A 22,561-nucleotide genomic window follows, 5' to 3' on the forward strand; every position below is an offset into this window, starting at 1 on the left:
CACCGCGGCGCGGCGGCGCTCTGGCCGGCCTGTCGCTGTCACCGCCAGGAGGAGGCTGAGGGAAGGCGCTGCTCGCGCTCCCGGAGCAGGAAGGAGCCGCCGCCGCCGCCGCCGCCGCCTTCCCCTCGGCCTCCCCTCCCCCGCCGCCGCCGCCGCCGCCGCCCGCCTCCCGCGCGCGCTCCCCTCCCCCGCGCGCGCTCGCACCTCAGGCCCCGCCATGCCCGGGGCAGCGGCCCGGGGACTCTGAGCCGCCGCCGCCGCGCCCGGCCCCGGCCCCGGCCCGCCGCCGCCGCCTTCTCCTCGCAGCTCCGCGGCCGGTAAGTGCCGGCGAGCGGGAGCAGGCCGGGCCCGCCGCGGCGGGAGGCGCGCGCGCAGGGGGCGGGCGGGCGGGCCGCGGCCGGGCCCGGCGCGGCGCGTCCTGCCCCGCGCCGCCCGCGTGGGCCGCGCGCGTGGGCCGCGCGCGGGGCGGCGGGCGCCCTTGCCGCCGCTTTGTCGCCGCGCGGGGGAGGGCGGCGGCGCGGCGCGGCGCGGCGCGGGGAGCTCCCTCCGCCCCCTGCCCGCCGCCGGCGCTGCCCCCGCCCGCCCGCCGCGCCGGGCCCCGCCGCGCCGCGCCGCGCAGGCCGCGCCGGGGGGCGGCGTGGGGCGAAGCGCCCCGAGCGGGCCGGTGACAGGCGGGGAGACAAAGAGCGTCGGGCGGACGGAGGGACGGACGGAGGGACGGAGCGGCCGCGGTGCCCCCGCCCGCGCCGCTATTGTTCGTGCCGGGAGAGGGGTGAAGTGCGCGGGCCGCCGGGGATCGCGTTGTTTTCGGGTCTGTCCGTAACGTGCCCCGGTCCCCCGCAGCTGCCGGCGGGAGGCTTCTGCGAGGGGGCCGCGCCGCTGCCGGGAGCTGCTAACAAGTGCCAGCCCGGGAGGGCGAGGGCGAGCGGCAGCAGCGGAGGGAAAATTAGTTGGGCTTTAAACGCTTTCCCTCCGCTTCGCCCTTCCTGCCCCAGTTCCTGCCAGACCTCAGCTGGGATGAGTGCAGCAAAAGTCTCTGTTAAGCAGGCTCGTAAAAAGGGAAGACGCTTGTGTTGCAGACGTAAATCATCTCTCTGATCACTTCATTTCCATATACTGCTCAGAGCAACTGTGGGGGATTTTGCACAGTGATTAAAAAAGTAAATATGTGGAATCCAGTGATCGCAGTTTTAGTTTTGCTTTGCAAGCCTACCTGGAGCACGACCCATCTCCCTATGTTTGTATAGACTTTACCTTCTGATAAAAGAAGTTTTAGATGGGACAGATGTTTTATTTCTATTCATCAGACTGTTCATCTTTGATACTAAAAGGACAAGTTGGAGTAAACTATAGTTTTTTTCTTAAACAGAGTCACCATTGCTTTGCTTATTACCTGTGTGTACTTACAGGTTTCGGTAATGCTTTTCAAGCTTGCTAGGAATATGTACCTAGGCATGTTATGCTCAAGCATTTTGGAATGCCCATATTGGGTTGCTTCCATGTAAGTGGTACGAATTTTGCAGTAGTGCTCCATGAGCTGTTGTGCTCCATGCCTTGTGAAGAACAGAGGTGGAAAAATAGTGCTAACCTCTATTGGTTTTTGCAGGTATTGTTAGGCTGTACACAAAATCAGATTGGATAAACTCATGGGCCAAACTAGACTTAAAATCCATCCTGCTATGTAAAAAGTTCACATACCTTCAGGCAGTGTTAGTTTTTCTGTATTCCAGTTCCATTATTCGGGATTTGTGCACGCTTCCTTCCAGTGACAGCTGTCATCTGCCGAAACCTTGGCTGTGCTAGGAAGCTCTGGAGTTCGTGAGGCCTGTTTTTCTGTGGATCTAATGGGATCTGCAGGCTCTTGGTACAGGGTACAGTCAGTTTCTTAGTGGAGGCAAGCACTGATCTTGCTGCAGGATCGAGGAAAACTCTGCAAAATTAATGTTTCAATTGTGTCTTTACCCTGAAAAGCGTTCTCATGGCCTTTCTTGATGAATATTCAGCTTAATGTGTGTGTGTGTGTGTGTGTGTGTGTGTGCACATGTATTCAATTTCCAAAAGTGTTTTCTTCCTAGTTGTTTCTGGATATCGGCACACCACTCTCCTTCAAATATATATGTAGTTAGTTAGTTAGCTCATTTAATTCAGAGCTAAAAAAGAAGAGGCCAACCTCTAACTCTTATTTGTACATGTAATTTTCCTGTGTTTGCTCCTCAGGCTAAGGCCTGAGATAATAGATGTATATGTAATCTGTATTTCTGTCATTGTTCTTCTTGCTCATATGTGTTTAATTTCTACTGTATTACAAACATATTCTATTTTTGGAAAATCCTTAACATAATGGATTAGGAAATCAAATTGTAAGTAGGTAAGTAGCTACCTGAAGAGTACAGTGGTTAAAAAAAATTGCATTGGCTGGAAGAAGAAATTACTCAAAATGTAGAAAGTTATATCGCAGGCTAAACCGTTCACTAAGTGAACACTTGTGTAATATTATGTAGCTTCTCAAGAGATGATTTTCACTCTTTTTTCAGTGTATATAAGTCTATTGGTATGAGTATTTAAAGCTCTGTAGAGCGCACACACATTCTGTAGAAGGAGTTGGCATTGTAAAACTATCGAGTTTGGAAATTCTTACTTCCAGTTGAGAACCGCTGTATACCAGTAGAGTTGAATTAAGAGAATTCTAAGAATTTATTACTCTGATGAAATATGATGTATAACATGCATTGATATAATATACGTTGATAATGTATATTTGGAAATAGTGAAGTTCAGGGTGGTGATTGTTAATTATTGAGTTAGGTAAAACATTTAAAAAGTTTCTAATGAGAAGGAAAGGATTGTTGTAGTCTAGTGTTTTATAGTGCTTTAGGAAAAGCAGAGTGGGATTGTTTTTGCTCTCTGCTGCTAGAAATTAATGATGTCTTTGGCTACTAGGATCTTTGTGAAGTCTTGTGTTGTCCCACTGTAAATACTACAAATGAAGACTTGTCTACAGGGAGCAGCTAGATGGAATGGGGCCTTAGTCTATCTAAAAACCTTTAATTTTTAAAAACTAACTAGCAATTTATTTTTATTTAATTTTGGTTTTAGTATAAAAGAAAAAAAAATTGTGTGAAGTAACAAAAGTTAAGTAATAAATAGTAATGTTGGTATAACATCTTTGATGTGTAAACACACTGGTATTGTTCTGGGGACCGTAAACATGAAAGTGAGGTGTTTAATTTTGTTCTCTAAACTGAGCAATGCATTTTATATTAAATGAATTGGACAAGGAATGAAAACTAAATGCCATTGGAAATATTTTTATTTTTAAGACTCTTACATGGTTATAACAGAGAACAGAAAAGATTCATTTAAAAATCAGTGTTTTTTCTGCATTTGTCCGGCATTTTAATGATGATTGCCTTTCAAACCACCATCATTTATGATGAAATAAATTCAAGCCCTTAGCTTGCAATCTCATCTGTGCAACTGAATGCTTAAGGAGAAACAAAGTTCTACAAAGTCACCGTAGGTGTAGGGGGACGTGAGTGTCTGCCTGTTTTTATCAAGTTGCAGGGCTTATGTGAAGGATCAGTACTGTGATTGAGTTGCATTTCAATACATTTGTTTTTGACAGACGTACTTTTTGTTGAAAAATAGTATTTCCTGGAGTACTGAGATTCACGAGACTGATGATTGTTTTTTTTCCCCACTTCTGTATATTAGAATGTATGCAGAAACCCTTGAATTATTACTGAGTTTTCACACTGACGTTAATTTACTGTCTTTTAAGAGCTAAGACATGACTATTGATAGGACATGGCATATCAGCAAAAACACAGACATTGGCTGTAATGTGTAGTTATTTGTGAAACTTCTCTCTAACAAAAGAAAACCCATTCTGATTTTCACGGAATTTATTTTCAGTTACACAGATGCTGTTAGTTACTTTATTTTGATACTTTTCAGTTAAAAACACAACTCCATCTGTTTAGCTCATTAGTACTCTATATACATTCTAAATATATCATTATTTTGTTTTTTCATTATCTTACATAGAACAGAATATTTTATACATCAGCAATAATGCCATAAACTACACAAATGACATAGGTTGAACATATTTAACTTTAGAAATTATCATACAAATTAAAACACAATAACATATACAAGTATTTCAATTTTATTTGTGATTATAGTGTCTATCACTGATTATGTATAGAGATTTTTCTTATTTATCATTCAGATAGTCAGCACTTTAGATGATGTACCTGAAAAAATCCAAAATATGTTCTCTTAGAACTTAGTGCATGTCTTGATAGTAAGCGTGTCCTAAGGGGAAATGGAATGTCTTTGGAAACGCCATGTAAAGTACAACATGCAGAAGGCTTAGAATCCCTGATAACCTTATCCATACAGTCAGAATTTTGTATTGTGGAAATTATGCAGAAACTGATGGTACTGTGACTTGGAAATAACTTTTTAGTGTATGCTTATGAGATTTATCAGTTAATGTACTCAAGACGATATCGAGAAGTAACAGTTTGTAATGATAACGTAATGAAGCTAATGTATTAGTAATTTATATTACTTCACAATTTCATTGCACTTTGGAAAACTGGGAAATTGCTTTTTAACAGTGCATGGTATATTTGTTGACCTGTTCCTGAAATTGTTATACTCTACTGAGATATTACTATTACAGTGTCTGAGTCTTGTCGTCACAGTTTGTGCAGAAAACTTTAAGACAGTACTGTCTAATTCTTCCTTTATGACTAGGATGACATTTTTATAAGTGCAGAATTAAACAGTCTGATGATAAAATGAAATCTGTGTGGGAAGAAGTTCCAACCTGCAAACAGCAGTGGGGTATAATTTATGAACAGCCTATCAAATATAAACTGTCTAGATCTCTAGCACCGAAAAAAAAAAAAAAAAACAAACAAACAAAAAAAAAAGCACTGTAAAATGTCTGTAAAACCAAATAATTTCTTTATGTAACATATGATATTAATAATGCACAAAGCTGTTGTGATATGTGGAAATAAACTCAGATAGGAGCCTGAAAAACAGCTCTAGAAAAGAGGGCTTCATACAGAGGCTTTATCAATAAAGTAAAAAGATGCCTGTTTGTAAAAACTTCAACAAGTATCTAAATGTTTTTGCAATAATAGTGTGTTATGTCTCTATTAATTTTTACTATTTATGTTCCCCAAAATAGGATATAAAAGACATTGTTAGAAGAGTCATGATTAGGTCATGTTACCTTAGTTCAAGAGGTGGAATGAGAAAGATTGCTGGCAGCTTTATCATAGTGTATGTTCACTAGTGGTATTTAAGAAAGGGAAGACAAGTGTGTTTTTACACTGTCTGAATTTTAACCTGTACGTTAATGTGGTTGTGCTTTTGCTGAGATTTGATTTGAAAAAAGAGCAGGGTAGTAAACTTCTAAAAACTGTGTGTGCATGTGTTTGTATGTATAAAATGCTTTTATCCTGTCTTTGCGATGATCTCTGGCCTAAAGCTTTGAGTAGGACAAATGTTTAACATAAACAGAATTTTGTTTTACCAAACCATAAGCAGTATGTGGTATGGGGCAGCTGCCTGGGAAGTGGCTGTGATCTTTAGTTTGCTAGGAAGGGGCAAAGTGAGTAAGCAACTTCTACATTCTGCAGCTTTCTGCAAGTTCCATTTGGTAGTGAAAACTATTTAGTCTTGCCTTCAACAAATGAATCTGCAATATTACATTGGAAGCATTTTTCAGTTTTGTAAAAGTAGGGGGAGGGAGCAAAATTAATATTAAAGCCAAGGAATGAGTACATTTCACGGGATTTGATGTTCCTGGAGGATGAAGTTTTAGTCTGTAAGCAACAGTCAACGTTTCCACATGCAGTTAATGATTTCAGGGTTTTTTAAAGAATACTCTAAAGCAAGTTATCTTCTCTGTTGCTGACCTCCTGAAATATGATTCTCCCCGGGTTTTAACCGCTTATAGAGTGGTTCCTGACATAGATCACTGTTTTATTTTGTCTGTCAGAGACTTACATATATGAGATGGGTGACAACCGTCAAGCTTTTAATTTGGTCATTTATAGCAGTGAGCATTTCTAGATACAACAGTAATTATATAAATAAAAATGATCTTCTCATTTTGTGTCCTTAAAATTTAACAGAGGAATTCTTCATGAAAAATTGGTAAACACAAGCTACTTCTTTTTGCCAAAGTAATCATACTTTTCTTACTATGAAGAAAATTTTTGTAATGACCACAGTAGATCAACTTTAGAGGAAGTTGGTCAATCCTCAGAGTACCAAGATGTGATACGATTATTTCAGGCCACAGTCACTTGCATATTTTCTAGAGGTGTCTGTGGAATATTGATTTTCAATTTGTGTTTTGACCTTACAGCCTTTTTTGGTAAAACCTAGCGTGAAGGTGTCTGCATGAATATTGCTTTTAATAGTGTCAAAAAAAAGAATCTTTTATATGGGAGGAAGACTGCTTTCATCCCTCAAGGAAGAAAGCTTTATTATGTTGCTGTTCTCAGGAGCTTCCTGTGTCCCTGGTGAACCTGTCAGTTGTACTCCGTGATGAATTTTTTCTTGGATCAGAAAAAAAAGATGCAAAAGTTGTGTGATTGTCTTCCAGGTATAGGGAAAGCTTATGTTGTTAGGTGGTATGAAGAATTAAGGGGAGGTTGTTTGGCTTTAAAGTTACTTTTTCTGTTTAGAGAGTACAAAGCTTGCCTGTAATATCTTTCTAAGTAACTCCTAGAAAATAATTTTTAGCTATTAAAATATATTTATGATCTTCATGAACTTTTTTATGAACTTAAAGGAAGTTTTGGTTGGGAATAAAATAGTGTTTATATGAAAGGAGCATGCAGAGGATGTTTGTCCAGTCTCATCATATATTGGTTGAATACGTAGAATAGCTGGCAATTTGTAGATAAAACCAGTGTGCTTGTTGTCTGACATTTAAAAGTGGGTCATGCAAACCAGGTTTGTTCGGGCTTTTCTAGTGCCTCTTAGGAACCTATAGTCTATTGGACCAAAGACAAGGCAGTTTTAAGTGTGAGGTTACTGTCATTTTTCAAGGAAGAACAATATAAAAGAACAAATTCCTATTAAAAATTAATCTCTCAGGCTCTTGCTTGATCCTACGTTTTACTATCCAGTGAGTCTTTGTGCTGTCCCTTGCTTATCTTCCTTATAGGTCACAGGACAAGCACGGAGCTTTCCTCTGTTGCAGTGGTATGAGTAGTAACGCTGCATATGCAAAAAGGATGGGATCTGTTGTAATTGCACGTGTTAAATGCCTGAAACTTGCTATAAGATTGAACAACTCTCGTTTTCAGTCTTTGTTCAGGCACAAGTTTAGCAGAGGAGTCTCAGCCCCAGATGCTTGCATCTTGGGCTTCTCTCCAAATTGTTGCTCTGATGCTTACGAGACTTGTCTGTGCATTGTGGGAGCCAGGGTGAGTGCAGCTGCACGTGCAGTCTGGTGTTTGAGGACTTGAGACTCTTCGTGGGGTCGGATGATAAAGTAGTATCTGGAAAATAGTCTGTAAACACAGGACGTGATGGATTTTTCCTTATCCAAAATCCTGTAAGTTACGTTTTCCTACTATACAGGTTTGTTTTTTGCTTGCTTAGTAGTATTGATTGTATTGAATGTTTTATTAAGACTTGGCTTCATCATGAAGTTACTAGACTATGAGTTCTAGGATATTTCAGACCTTCTTTGGGATGATAGCTCTTAATTGTTGGCTTGTGAGTTAGTGGCATCAAGAAATTTCAAGATTTTTGTTCCTAATAGTTATAGGAGTTATTATAAAGATGAATCATATCTTTTGATCCATCTGAATTCCCGTTTTAGTGTATTCTAGTACTTAATTAGTGAGAATTAGCTGCAGGGTACCAGTGTCATTGAGGTAGAATCCGATTTCCACAGTTTTTCTATAAGAGGGCACGATCCTGAGAAATCTGAATTTCATTTTTGGATCATTTTCAGTATTAGTTAATGGACTAGGATTTGTGTGTTATTGTTTAGTGGCTTCTAGACATTTCAAGTTTTGGCTTGCATTGATCTAAAATGGGCTTGTGTTTTAAAATTATTTGAGATGTGAAATACTGATGAGTAATCTAGTTGGGGTTGTTAATAATCTTGTGAAGAGACGATATACTGCAGAAGCGCAATGGATTTAGTAGTTACTTGATTTGACAGATTTTTTTCCTTTAGAATGAGGATTGACTGATTTTTTTTTTTTTAAAAAAAAAGGTTTACTTACAATTCTGGTATTTTATGCAAGTAGGACAGGAATACTTCTTAGTTGATTTAGTATGACCAAAAATGTTGATTATCAGGAGGGTGGTGATGGACATGTTGCTACAACATGAATTAAAAACCTAACTGTACAGAACGGTACTGTTTAAAATGCCTGTGTTGTCTTGGTAAATTTACCTGATCTATAATATGTTTATGTTCTAACAGTGTGTTTTAAGAAAGTGACCTAGTTGCTCGGTTTGGCAAATTCAGAGTTTATTTCTACTCCTTCACCCTCTAGTTGATTTCATACTGTCTTTTAATACTAACACAAGTCTATTTATGTGCTGATTTCTCCACTTCTTGATGAAGATGTTTGATACCATCCTAATGCTGTTGTAGCTGATCAGGCTGCGGTCCCTGATTCTTGCGAAGGGAATTGCTCCTTAGTGCCCAGTTCATAACTGGTTGAATACTTTGAAGAACAGTGGTAGGCTGATGTTCGGTGTTGGTCTGCGGTGTCCCTAACGGAGTGTCATAAGATCCCGTACTCCCTCTTTTTCTTCATGCGTAGTAAGACTGGGAGGGCTACCAGTATACCCTGTCTGAGGCGCTGCTTGTAATGATGCTTAAATCGTTGTCACTTTGCTGTTTTACTGTTTCCACGTTCTTACACAGCTGTCATCACCGAAGCATCCAAAAGCTTTACAGAGTGTCTTGTGTATTGTGATTAGTAACTGTCACTTGTGTTTCTCGCTTACTTTTCCCAGGGGTTTGTTACAGAGGCATATTTTTTCCATTGACTGCATTATGTATGTGTGTTGGCATGTGCTAACATTAACAAAAGTGAGGTAGATAACTTATTTCAGTCTCAGAATAGTTTTTTTCCTAGAGTTTTATGTTTAGTTTAACATTTTTTATTGTTAAGTGAATTAGTCTTATGGAGGAGGTCCCTGAAAGGGCTTTATCTTTTTTGTAGCTAGAGTAATGCTATGGAGTTGAGGAGCGGAGCAGCCAGCTGTGATCTGTGTCTTTGAGCTTTAGAGGGACTATTTCAGGTATTCTTTCAGGTATTCTGGCCCAGACCACTGATGGCTTTGAAAGATGACCGCTAAAGGTAGCGCTGTGGTGTTTGAAAAACAAGGTAGGAAGCGGAGAACTTGTTTGATGTGCTTGCAGTGAATCTTTTACTAAAGAGGCGTTCTGCTGCGTTTTGAACTAATCGGATTTTCTGAGGTTATGGTTTCACGTGTAGGTGAAGGATAAGGTTGAAACATAGCTGGAATGCAGCAGATATACATAAAAATAAAGTTGCGTTAGAGTATGACACAGCCCCTTTGGCAGGCTTAAATGGGAATGTATTTCTTGCCAGTACTGCCATGTGAAAAGTTAGGCTACGGCGAGCCAATGATCTCCCTCAGAACTTTTCTTCTAGATGTTACAGAATGTAACCTTATCCTGAATAAGGTTACCATAATGAAGTTGGAAAAAAATGTGTAGTTAGTGCACACCTGTGCCCTGGAGCTGAAAGTGCCGCTCGTGAGACTGATTCCTAAATTCTAATGTGTTTGCATTGCCCTCACAGCTTGAGAGACCATATTGAGATAATACTTTCAGATGCTTAAATAAGCTTTAGAAATATTGTCTGTGCTCTTTAAGATTTGTTTTCTCTCAGTTATTCGTGTCTCTCTCACCTGTGGATCAGATTACTACTGGTATTTTCCTAAAAGTTTTCCTTGTGGTGTCATGTATATAAATGAGGGATGTCTTCCAGAATCTCAGAAATAGCTTCTGTTGATGATGTAAAGGTTTGGGGATCAAAATCTTCTCGATTATACTTTATTTAGCATATTGCCCATTGTTATTTAGTTTACGTGGACTTATGAACTAATTGGCTTGAATTTTTCCTTAATTGTTATTTTACTACTTTAATGTCTGTAGGTGGCCTTTTAAAGGCGATTAAGCTGAAATAAAGATATTACAATAAAAAAAGCACGTCTTAAAAGAACATCTTTAGATGCAAGTCAGGCACTCAAACATTAAAATTGCAGCATCGAGCTTGCTTATGCCACCTTAATTTTAACATATTAAATGTATGTACCATATTACGTTACTTTTATTTTGTACGTGAATATTATATTGTAGTTTTTAATGGTATCTGCCACAATTTTTCTCCCCATAGAATCCCACACCTTATTGAATATACAAGGTATGTGGTGCTCATTGGATCAGCAGCTGCTCAATTTTTTGATTTTTTTTCTCATTGCATAATATGTGTTCTTTTCCTGTGCTCTGTTTAATCCTGCTCTGAAGACAGCATGACTATATTCTTTTGTGGACTTCTATAATGATTGTCAGTAGGTTTGCATGGCCCTCGTAAATAGTTCCGATTGCTCTTTTCAGACCTAAATACTAAGTGGTCATTGCCCCCATTTTAGAGATGAGGAAATGGAAATACAGAGAGGGGAAATGACTTGCCGAGATAACAGATTTGCTCAACAGCAGTGTCAGAGTCGAGAAAAGAAGCCAGATCTCGTACTGTTTTATTACATCTTTATGGTTAAACCAGCGTTTTCTTTTCAGTCACTGTCTGCTTGTTTTTTCCTGATGACAGGCTTACGTCTGTGATCTCAAATTCCTCTAGCGATTCTGCACTGAACTGGCTACTCCGCACTGCGTGGAAACATGCTGGTGTGCTTCCTGATCAGCGGTTAGATCCCAAGAGAGGCTAGAGCCCACTCGTCCGGCTTCTTGCAGTGTTTACCTTAGCGACCGATGCAGGCTTTCCTTGCTGTCTCGTATGTGCCACCCTCTCCCTTCGTGTGCTGTGTTTGCTGCAGGAACAAGAGTACTATAAACTGATCGGTTCACCCTTGTGACCTGTATTGAACATTGCTTATTCTTACAAGTTTTTCCCTGTGCCTCAGGGAAATGAAATGGATACTTTTATTCATATTTATGGTTAGAGAATCGATGCGAAGGAGTAAGATCAAAATAGAGTTTTGGTCTGGATGCTCATAGAGATCTTTAAGATCAGTTTGTTTGCCCCCCCCCCGAGATACACAGCATTGCATCCATCTTTGTATTTTAAAAGTACAGCTGTCATTGATATAATTGCAGCCTTGAGTACTCGGCATTTACTGTAAATCTGATCTAAATGCGTCAGGTTAGGCACCCAGAAAATGAGGGAAATGTAATTATTGATTACCTGTTAAAAAACAAAAAGTGATTTTTTTTATATAGTCATTCATAATAGCTCATAATATCATAATGTTTTATACAATCGATTCATAAGATCTCTGACAAGATCATGGATAGAGTCCTATTTTGCAAAAATGCATTCAACTGCTTAAATATTCAGGACTGTACATTTCTTTTTCCTGCTGTCCCTGCCTCATTTACCCATTTTTGGCGTTTGCAACGAATGAAACAAGGATGTTATAAGCAATCTCCTTAACTACATAGTCTCACTGGTCTCACCTGTTTCTATGGAGCAGATCTATCCAGTGTGCTGAAGGAAACAATGCTTTATAGAAAAAAATGCATGTGATATTTTAATGAAAAAGTGTTGTTATAGTGCCAATAGGCTAGAGAGGCAAATTATGATAAAATAAAGTACCTCAATGCTGGCAGTCCCTGACTTTTTATGCGTACATGCAGTTTCTTGTATTTTTCTGGGATTTGTGTGTGTGGTGTTTTAGAGATTTTTAAAAAGCAATCTGGAAAAGCCGCCAGAAATTCTGTTGTGTGTACATATAGACGGACCTTTGCAATTTGAGCCAGTAGGGTGACTGATAGCAACAGTAGGTTGTTACCTTCTCTAAAACTGCACCACATGGTGCTAGTGATGAGAAGAGATGCTTCACAGATTTGCTGATAGTAGAGTGGTGAGACTTGGGAATTTATCCAAGAAATTTGGGGGCTTGTCAAAAAAATTATCACAGTGTTTTTAAAGCAACATATTTTTTGTTCCATTTATTTTCAAGGTGCAATTGCATGAGATAGGCTGAGCCAGTTGCCCTGTGATTGCTGAATCAGAAAGGATCCAGACCCTCTTTTGAACTGTTTCTGACACACTGTCTTTATAGTAGATCAACTCGGAAGGAAATATAACTAATAACTAAAAACATACATGTATTTTTTGCCACTACATAACCTACTATGCAATCATATGAGCATCAGAGTAGTCACAAAAGGTAGGATGGAATCTCATAGATAAGAGGAGGGATCAGGACTGCCTCTTTCAATGACAGTTAGTTGTTAGATTGACTTAGTTATGAAAAATAACTATGCTAAAAAAAAAAAAGATGTATTATCTGATTTTTTTTCCCCAAGAATTTATCTTGGGGCATGCCCATGATACAGGAAATTTCATCAAATATTAACTAGTTGAATTGAAGTTTTAAAGCTATTAAAAGCATTTAGAAAATGGTGGGTAACAATAGTTTTGTGTAGTGCTGTCTTCCCTGCCTGTAAAAATCATCTGAAATCTCCAGAGTAAGCACTTTTGAATGTCTGTGCTTCATAGTGTAAGGACAGAGATCCTGCTTTGTTTTTTTTTTTGCGTTAGCTGTACAGTGCTAGAAGTTCTGATAGAAATTCTCAAATTAACTGTTTTTTAGTAGTTGATCACATAGTACCACAGAATCAGTGAGCTTTTTCAAGATAAAAAAATGATATTGTGTATGATTTTTCTAGTAGTTAAAGTGTGTTTGCTACACTGGTAACATCCTTTTGGGTTTTAACAAGTAACTGTGGCTTTGTTGATACAATATTGAAAGCTTTCTGAGATGCATGTTTTAGGTGTTATACTGTGGTTATGCTGGTGATGATCTAGCACTGAATTTAAAATAAGCAAGGTGGCAAAGATTTTCGCGCGTGGAGAATTTTATGCACAATAAGTAGATTTTCTGTGAGTAATCCTGTTGATTGTAATAGGACTATTCACAGCTCAGTATGAGTGTAAATCTTTGTGGGATCAGGTCTCATATTGGCATGTGTTTAGCAACATGCGGCATTTAGAAATAATGTGCAACAAGTCTTAAGAGTGCTTGTATCGTATGTTGCATTTTAGAATATGTTATGATCTGAGAACCTTTTTACAATGCTTTATGTTTGATTAATTTCTGTTTTCAAGTCAACACACTTTAATTCATTCTTACAAATGGTACTTTAGACTTGCGTTTTAATTTCAAGATCTTTTACTTATATTTTATTTTCCAAGCAGGGAGAACAGCTAATAAATGTCTTTAATATTATTTTTTAGAAACATTAACTAGAGTATTTTTTTACTTTTCAAAGTGAAAACTTTTTTCTGCAGGATGTTTAAGATTAAGCTTTCGGTATCATGAAAGCTAACTGGTTTTCCTTTTATGTTGGAATATATCCATATTTTCGATAGTAAAACTAAGTATCTTTTCTGATGTCAAAATACTCAACATGTTTTGGGATCTGATAGAGTTTTTAAATGAACATTAGGAAGCTGTCAAGTTTGAATTTTTTCTTTCTTTTGGAGAGGATTGTGTTGATGACAGATTTATTCATGATGATGCTAAATTTAAAATATGAATTAAGCACTTGTAGATTTTAATATGGTATCAGAGTGTGTTGCTATCTCTTTTTTTCATTAGCTTTGGGAGTTGCAGAATTTATAGTTCCTTTTATGAAGAAAGCTTTGAGAATGTAGATACGCGCTTTTCTCTTGATTTAAATTTGCCACAGCTTTTAGATATGTCCGTGTGGCACTTGTAACTCTTCCACTTGTGTGTGCATGTTGCACTTGCGGAGCAGTTTCCCGATATGCTTTAATCTAATCTAACCACTGGCTGCTGCTGAAAAAAGCGGTCCTTCTCTCTCTTCCCTGCCTGTCGCCTGTACCCCCTGCCTGCTTAGTCGCACTGATCCAAGTGAAAGCTAACTGCTTTTCTGGTGGGTATGTTTTTGTCCAGCTCCCGTCACAGTTGTACGATTGCTGTGGCCAACCCAATGAAGGTAACAAGAAGGCCGAACTGGGGAGATACGCAAGGAGCTTCCCCTTTGGGCAGATAGCCCGTGTAGCACATTGTTTCTTGCAGCTGCACTATTAAGAATTGGATTGACTTCTTCTATATAGGAAAATGTGCCAAATGTCTCACTGGAATGGGCTTTTGGTTGTTTGTGTCCCTATCTGAATTTCACAGTCTATTTGGTTTTATCTTCCCCTTTTGAGAGAAGGAAGTGAACTTCTCCTGGCACAGTCGCACTCCAGTAGATCTCTGTTGTAGTTGCTTTTTATTGGAGTTTGTCTACTTAGGAAGATTTTACTAAAAGTGTAAGTAAAACCACTCTGATTATATAATGATTTACTTTTTTTGTTTAGCTTAAACCTTTCCTTTTTATTTAGCTTAGGTCTTTCCTTTTCCCTTTCCTTATTCTAAATAGAGAAGGGGGAAAAATCAATACTGGAATGAGAGTGTTCACTTACAGAACTCTGTAGTTTTGTGTGTGTTATGTTCATTTAAGTTTATGGTTTAGCCCAAATCATTGTAGTATTACCATAGAGATAGGCTCTAAGAGATGATAACATGCTTAGGAGTTTCCATATATTGCTTTTTTTTTAAAGTTTACTTTATGTGCATTTTACGTTAGTAGCCTTTGTATAGTTTGTTGTTTGGGACCAGCATGCACTCATTCTTCTGAAGGCTGTTGTGGAAGAAAGGATGTGGTAGGAATGTACCCAGATATGTATTGTATAGCTTCAGGTATTTGCTTATTAGGAAGTCTGCCTTGTTTGATCTTAAATTAAAACATACTTCCCAAATGTGGAACTTTAATTAAAAAATGTCATTGGGTGACTTCCAAAGTGAGATTATCCTGAAGATGTCTAAAACCTTGGCTTGACCTCAGTCATAATTTTTGTGAAGGGAATCCTGGAGATAGTTGTTTTTGTCATAAGGGTATCTGTTTGCAAAAAGCATCTTTGAATTTCCATTTTGCTTCCTGGATTTTGTGCTTGGGATTTGACTCTTAGAAAATACAGCCAAAGGAAGTGTCTGTCTATATGTGGTAATAATATTTCTATCTCAAGTCTTTGTTAGAACTCTTCAGAAGGAGCTAAGGTTTTCCCAAGAAAAAGAATTAAATTTCAGCCAACTTTGTCTCCCTCAACCTTCTTGCATTCTATTTTGCCTTTTGAAAACCAGTGAAAAGTTAATATAGGAAAGAAATGGAGTGGGATATGGATGTAGAAAGTAGCCAATTCTGCTTTTTAATACTTGAAAGAAAGCAGAAGACTTGTAACTCCAAAACCTTTTGCAGGAAATTGTTTACAGTGAGATGTTCATCTTTAAAAAACAAAGCAAAATATTAAAATAGTATTAAAGTAGTTCTATTCTGCAAACAGATACTAAAATGCAGATGGTCTTTGTATTTTGTCTAATGGTTATTAATACTTCAAAGCATTTTCTTTCTTCTTCTTTCCTAAATAATCTTTTACATGTAATCCAGAGACTCAACCCGGTACTGCACATATTAATTTATTTTTTAAGTAAACCCGGTTAGTACCTCTGGGTGCTTGTTTGTTATTAAATAATGTTTTACTACTTGTTCAAGACAAGGAGCAAGAACACAATAACTCCTACCCACTATCAGTCAGCGTGGAGAAAAAGAGCTGGATCGTGCATTGTGTCTAGTGGCAAACAAATTTGGATTCTTTCCTTCAGTATGTCAGCCTCACTGCATAGCAGACATCATCCTGGCAGGGTGTTTTTATTAAGTGCTGTTTTCTTTTGATTGTATTTTAATTTTTTGTTCTGAATTGGAAGGGTGGTTTTCCTTTTCATTTAGTATGTTTTTGCTTAATTTGCTGTTACTTTAATTAGAAATATATTCTTTACCATTTAGCTCTCCAGCTTACCGCACCAGTAATCTTCGGAAAAACTGATGTCAGGGTTACTGAAATGAATAGTTCTAAGTATTGCTGTAGGGTTTGCCGTAGTTCTAGTTTCTGAAGCGAAGCAACTTGGTTTGCTGGCTGTAGATGTTCTGCAAGCAGCTGTTGAGCACTGTGTCCAAAGAGAAGATGCTGGGATGTTCTCAGACTACCTCTGTGCAGTCTCTCCCCTTCCCCTCCCTTCTCCCCCCAAACGTGTGCATATCCATGTAGTTCAGACTGAAGAAATCTCTTGTGAAATGCTTTGCCTAGAGCAGGGGTTTGGAGAATCTCTACCAAGCAAAACAGATACTTTAATACAGCTCTTCTAATTGGCTTTCTTCTTCTTTGTGTATTGAGAAGCTGTACTTTCAAAGAAAATGACAAAATCTTACGATGATTTGCTAAAGCTTAATAAAAGTTTTGAAATTCTTTGGAAAATACCTTTGCAATAAGAATAAGTCTTTTATGCCAAGAAATGTACATGTATATGTTAGTGTATGGTTTATATTATTGTAGCTTCACTCAAGGTAGTCTCAAATTAAGTTGATCCTTATTTCACAGTTGCATCTTGCACTTAAAATACATGATTTCTTGCAGGCTTGGTAAAGTGAATTTGTTTGAATGCTTTTAACTTACAGTTTCTTTCTCAAACTCATTTGTCCAAGAACACTTTTTTCCCTCATCTTAAATTGAATTGATAGGATTCTTCTTTTGTGACCCAAAAGGAGTCAGTTGACAAATGACATTTTTTTCCTTTTTTTTTTCTTTTTTTTTTTTTTTTAATAAACTGCGATGATTCCAATTGGGATACTTCTCATTTGGATTTTTAGCTTATTTTCATTTGTGGTTTTTCACATAGTACCTGAATTAATGTAATCTGTGTTGTGTTTCATCACTTAGAATATACAGCCTAACCCTTTGAGTTGTCATTATTTTTGTATGAAAAGCCAGATGTTTGAAAGCCTGATTTAATAACCAGTATGTACCCTGTACCAGCATCTGATATGACTCAAGATCATGGTTGGAAAACAACTGAATGCTTTCAGTTGCATGACTCTACTAAGCCTACTAGTCAGGATGGGAAGGGAAAATTTTTCCACATCCTTGACAATTCAGAGAACTAATAGTACAAATAAATACTATATACAGCTGTTTTGACTTCTGGACAGCTGCTGTCTTAAGTCTCTGCATGCTACAAGTCTGTCTGCCTCTACTGGTGAAGGTAGCTTGCTCTTTTGCATTCTTCAACACTTGGTCTCCCTATTTTTGTTTGCTTACCTTCCTCAGGATATAGCTTTAAGTCCACAATTTCCTCAATCTGTGCCTAATTTCAGAGTGATATGGCAGTATCCTGCATTTGGAACAACCTTCTATGCTGTTTTTGTAAGTGGTTTGAGCAGACAGATTAGGGCTACCACCTCTCACACCTGAATACTGCTTTTTTGTTTTTTTTTTTCCTGGAATGTATTTCAGCAGTTTGAGTTCCTCTATTCCAGTACCGATCCATGTCATTCCCGTGAAGAATCTGCAGGGAGCTTATGCCGTTGCACTTCTGTAGCATGGAACAAAATCACAGTGTATGATAATCAATATAAGATGTACCCTGAATACGGATAAATTTGGGATAAAGGCTGAAATGAATAAATAGTAGGTATCTGCTTGTTCATTTCCCTGGAGTCTGTGTCTTTCATGTTATATTTTTAAAAGGACTAGCCTAATATACCAGCCTCCTCCGGCGCTCCTTCATGGCATCCTTTATCAAATAATGACTCTATAGGATAGAGATTCTTAAGAACTTCAGTTCCTTCTCATATTTGTTAATTGACACAAGATTCTCTACACAGAAAAGATTATAATTTCATCCTCACTTTCTTCTGTTAGGATGACTAAGATCTGTTGTTGCAAAATCTCTCTGGGAGACCTGCATGGTGAAAGAAACAAACCAAGGTTTTTTTTTCATTTGTGTTTTTGTTAAGAAACCATCAATAGGGTTTCCCAGGTACCTACAAAAAATACTTCAAGGGTTATGGAATGCCTGTAGGTGGCTGTGTGATATACCAGAAACACATCTTCCCTTCAAGATGTGTGAAGTTTCATTCTCTTTTTATAGCTTGGATTACCTGGAAGTAAGTTTGTCGCCTAGCACTACCTGATCTCATTTAAGACATTGTTGTCCTTATTTGAAGATGATTTCCGTGAAAATGAAGAGTAGGATTTCGAACTTTCTCATATCAGAATTGCAGAAAAAGCAGTGAACAAGATTGCAAGTGCAAATATTGTGAGCAGTAGTTTTCCCTTCCTGTCCTTCTGTTGCATGCATTTTTTCCGGTCCCTTAAATGTGTTTTGCCCCTATAACAACAGTTTGATATAAATACCTGCTTTTGGCTTCAGCTGCATTGGAAAAGCTTCCCCAAAACTTTCTGAGGTGGTACTTTTGTTAGAGGAGACACATAGAGAAAAAAAGTTTGTTCAGACATGATTTAGAAAGAACAAATTTGGGCAACAGCTACTCAGACCTTTTAGCTTAGTGGTCGGTTCTTCCCAAGGTCTTCTCTTTTTCATCCCAGTCTACTATGCAGAATGAGATCAGCCCTGGGATTACAGACCAATATGAAGGAAAGTTGCTAAAGGAAGCAGATTAAAATGGGAAGCTGTTGTTCCACATCAGTGTATGGTATCTACAGAGCCTGAACTTGCCAACAGGTAGGGAGAGTTGGAAGAAGTTATCCTCTGAAGGTTGAAAACTTAGTTTACTAGAATCAGCAGTGTTTCTTTTCACAATTCTTTTTTCCCTGAAAGACTTGAGACAAAATTCTGAGCTTCCAAACATTGACAATAGCAAAACTAGAAAACTGCTGCCTGTTTCAAGGACTGGCCTGCAGGACTCTCACCCAGAACGCGGGGTTTGTTGGCTGCTGTCGCTTCTGCTGGCCTTCCAGACTGTGGGTCCCTGCCTCTGGGCAATATGCTTCCCAACTGCTGGAACTTACTTTTTTGGAGTTTTATCCTGTAAGACCTTGTGATGTTGTTAATAGTTTTAATAAAATCTTGGAGGATAGCTATTCTGGAAGGTGCTGTTTGTATGATATCCTAGGCTATTAATTCAGTGAAACTGTGTTTGAACTCTTCATCTCTGGTTTGCTTAAAAGGTTACACTGTTGATCTGGAAAGTATCGACCAGCACTCTTTTATCTCAAATGTTTCAGTTTTCCAAAACTAGTTAGCTTTTCTTATTAATAAATTAGATTTTTTAAAAAATTTTATTTTGCTGTCTTGCACTCCAGAACTTGGGCTACAGTTATGCAGATCTTGCTCGGTAACTTCATCATTCTGACTTCCATCAGAGGAAGACTTACTAAGAGAAAATCCATAGTTGACTGAAAAACTTCTTTCTTTGACATGCCTTTTATTTATTTGAAACTCAGAAATGTATTTATCAGAACATCCTGTCAGTCAGGCTTTCTATGATATATACAGAAATTTAGAAAATCGTGATAGAGAATAGAGACAAGCGTTCTTTCACTTTTGACTTTTACTGCATGAATTACTACTAGAAGATGTTGAAGTTGGCTTTTTTTTTCTTTTTATTGTTTTTTTTTTGAAGAAATTGAATTTTACTTTCAGAAGATAAGAACTAATAGTAGTATTTGAAACAAAGTCTGATGTGGAAGAACTGTGAGATCTTCATCAGCGAGTTCTGCTGGTGGATTGCACTCCTGTCAAATACTCCAGAATCTTCACTAAGGAAGGGCTGCCACTTATTTTGTAAACTTGCTGTGGTTTGGTATAGACTAGTCTTCACGATGGATTAAGATACATTTAGAATTTTCAGAAGATTTTTCAGACGAGGAAAATACTTTGGAAGGTGGTTCCTGTGATCAAACTAAAAACTGGAATTTAAACATTACATCTGTGTTTGTTTGATCCGATCATTTTGCAAGTTGGCAAGGTGCTAAGTTGGGAGTGGGTTATTGTCATGAATTTCTGCAGGGTGATGGCACTGCTGAATAGTAGGCAGAGAGAGAGAGACTTTTTTGGTTACTAGTTGTCATCTGGAGTTGCAAGGAGAGAAAAGTAGCATCTGACTGAGGCTTGACTTGAGATGGAGCTGCTGATTTGTTTCCTGACCCTGTGCTGTACTGTTAGGGAGGGAGAATTTGAAGTTGATAATTGCTAATATGCCAACATCACATTTATATTGTAATTCTGAGTGCATCAAAATCAAAGGTTCTGATGCTGTAACGATGCTCCCTGTGATGTCTGTCGTGTCTTTTGGCCAGGCCTGTTCTGTATTGTCCACCTCTGCTGCGCCTCTGCCCCTGTCCCTAGGATTGAAGCCTTGGTGTTTGGGCAGCCTCTCCCCTCCTCTCCACTCCAGCTGGGAAGCCGGAGGGGTGGAGGAAGGGAACGTGTCTGAAGGAGTGAGCAGGGCCGACCTGTGTGAAATGGGTAGGAATCTGGGGGCCTGGGGAGGAGTGTGGAGACTGACACTGCGGTGCCCGGACAACCAGTATGCCAAGGAGAAGAGTCGTCTTAGGACTACCTTGCAGTGAAGCCTAGAGGGCTGTGTCCTGGCCTTTTGGCAAGATCAGGCCAACTGAGGAAAAAGCAAGGTGAATAAGTAAAGGCTGCCACTGTTCACCAAACCCTACTGCCTCTTGGTAAAATGGTTTAATAATGCCATGATGCTGTATATGGGTTTTTTTTTAATCTACATGTGGATCATCAATGAATGTAATGATATTGCTGTTCACTACTGGAATTCATGGTTTCTGACTAACGCTCCAGTGGTTTAGTGGATATGGAAATGAGTAGTCTTTTTATAAACAAATCTGAATTTCCCTAGTCCTTTTTAACATAGACCGTTAGACAAAATGTTGCTCTCTTACTTGTGGATATTAAGGTGTTCCAGTAGCTAGAATATGCCCAGGATGGTGGTGGTAAAAGAGCCCTTAAAGAGTAAGAAAGTAGGGAGAGCAGGACAGAAATGAGAGCGGCATCTCTAGAAGGTAAATCAAAACAGAAGAAAATGGAGTAAAAGGGACATAAAAAAGCTGTTTTCTAAGGCATTAGAAGGAGAATTAAATTCTTTCTAGCTGTCATTTAATTATAACTTTTCCAGTGATCAGAATACACTTAGTTATAAACTTTTCATTTGAAAGTGTATGTTTGTGTCTCTACGCCTGTGTGTGAAAGAATCTTATCATACTGACTCAAGATATCCAGCGTTTCACTTTTATTTGGATATCAATTTCAGGAGCATGTGCCTGTGTGTTCAGTACTGACTTAGTTCTTATAAAATGTTTTTAAGTAAAAATTTTAAATAAGAGCACCAATTTTAGATGTTTACTATTAAAACTTTCTTTGTAGGTTATTGCACTTAAGAATGAACATTGAAGACAAGCTGGGAGGATTATTTCTTAAATGTGGTGGCATAGACCAAATGCAGTCATCCAGGGCTATGGTAGGGATGGGTGCAGTATCTGACCAGTCTGGAGTGTCGGGAGAACGGCAAGAGGCAGTGCTTCAAGATCGGACTATGGCGCACCAAGAAATTCTTGCAACAGATGAAGTGTTACAGGAAAGTGAACTTCGACAGCAAGAGATGATTTCACATGATGAACTCATGGTCCATGAGGAGACGGTAAAAAATGATGATGACATGGATACCCAAGACAGACTTCCTCAAGGGCTGCAGTATGCTGTTAATGTCCCTGTAAGCACTTTCTTTGTGAAATATGGAGAAATTACTAGGAAGCATGATTTAGTATTCTTATCCTACTCTGGCAAGAATCTATTAATTGCTTGTTTGGATTTGGATTATCAAAATATTTATGAATAGATGCTATTTATGAAAATGTCATTTGCCTCTGGCTGTGGATAAAATTTGCCAATTAAATATAATCTTTCAGTATCTGTTTTATAAATATTTTATAATCAGGCTGTTACCATATGAATTGATGAGTTAAAATGTGCTCTTTTAAAAATACTTAATGTTCAAGGGTAACTACCAACCAGAATAAGTAGCGTTAGTAAAAGGTGCATACCATTTATACTGTTCATAGTGCTATTTAGTTTCTCTTGGTATAGGAAGCATTTTCTTACATATTTTCAAAGTATGTGGACGCTTAGCGATTGCATTCACACTGCAGGTTGGACTGTGACACTTCATACATGACCATAAATATGCCCCTCCCTGATATCTAATAGAAGGTGTACCTCATCTATCCCAGAGTGAATATAGATGACTTCCTTTTGAAAATAGAGTGTCTGTCTGTAATACAGCACATCATCACTGTTACCCTTCAAACATAAAGGATAATTACAAGAACTTAAAAAGTAGATAGCCTTATATCTGAAGAATAATCTTTATAAAGGTAGCGTTGTTAAAACA

General features: G+C 38.6%; 1 protein-coding gene across 3 annotated transcripts in view; it reads left to right on the forward strand.

Annotated features, from left to right (window-relative positions):
* Positions 1–240: 240 nt before the first annotated feature.
* Positions 241–22,561, forward strand: part of ZNF148 (zinc finger protein 148) — a 41,317-nt gene continuing 18,996 nt past the window's right edge. For 2 of the 3 annotated variants that reach the window (XM_062578998.1, XM_062579000.1), the window contains exons 1-2: positions 20,693–20,780; positions 21,538–21,883. In XM_062578998.1, coding sequence (XP_062434982.1) covers positions 21,554–21,883 — 330 coding nt within the window. In that variant the 5' untranslated portion in view covers positions 20,693–20,780; positions 21,538–21,553. Of the gene's footprint in view, positions 318–20,692; positions 20,781–21,537; positions 21,884–22,561 lie in introns of those variants that run through there. The other variant, XM_062578999.1, reaches the window with a different exon arrangement.

Source organism: Rhea pennata, chromosome 6 (genome assembly GCF_028389875.1).
Source record: "Rhea pennata isolate bPtePen1 chromosome 6, bPtePen1.pri, whole genome shotgun sequence".
In the NCBI taxonomy this organism is placed as follows: Eukaryota; Metazoa; Chordata; class Aves; order Rheiformes; family Rheidae; genus Rhea; species Rhea pennata.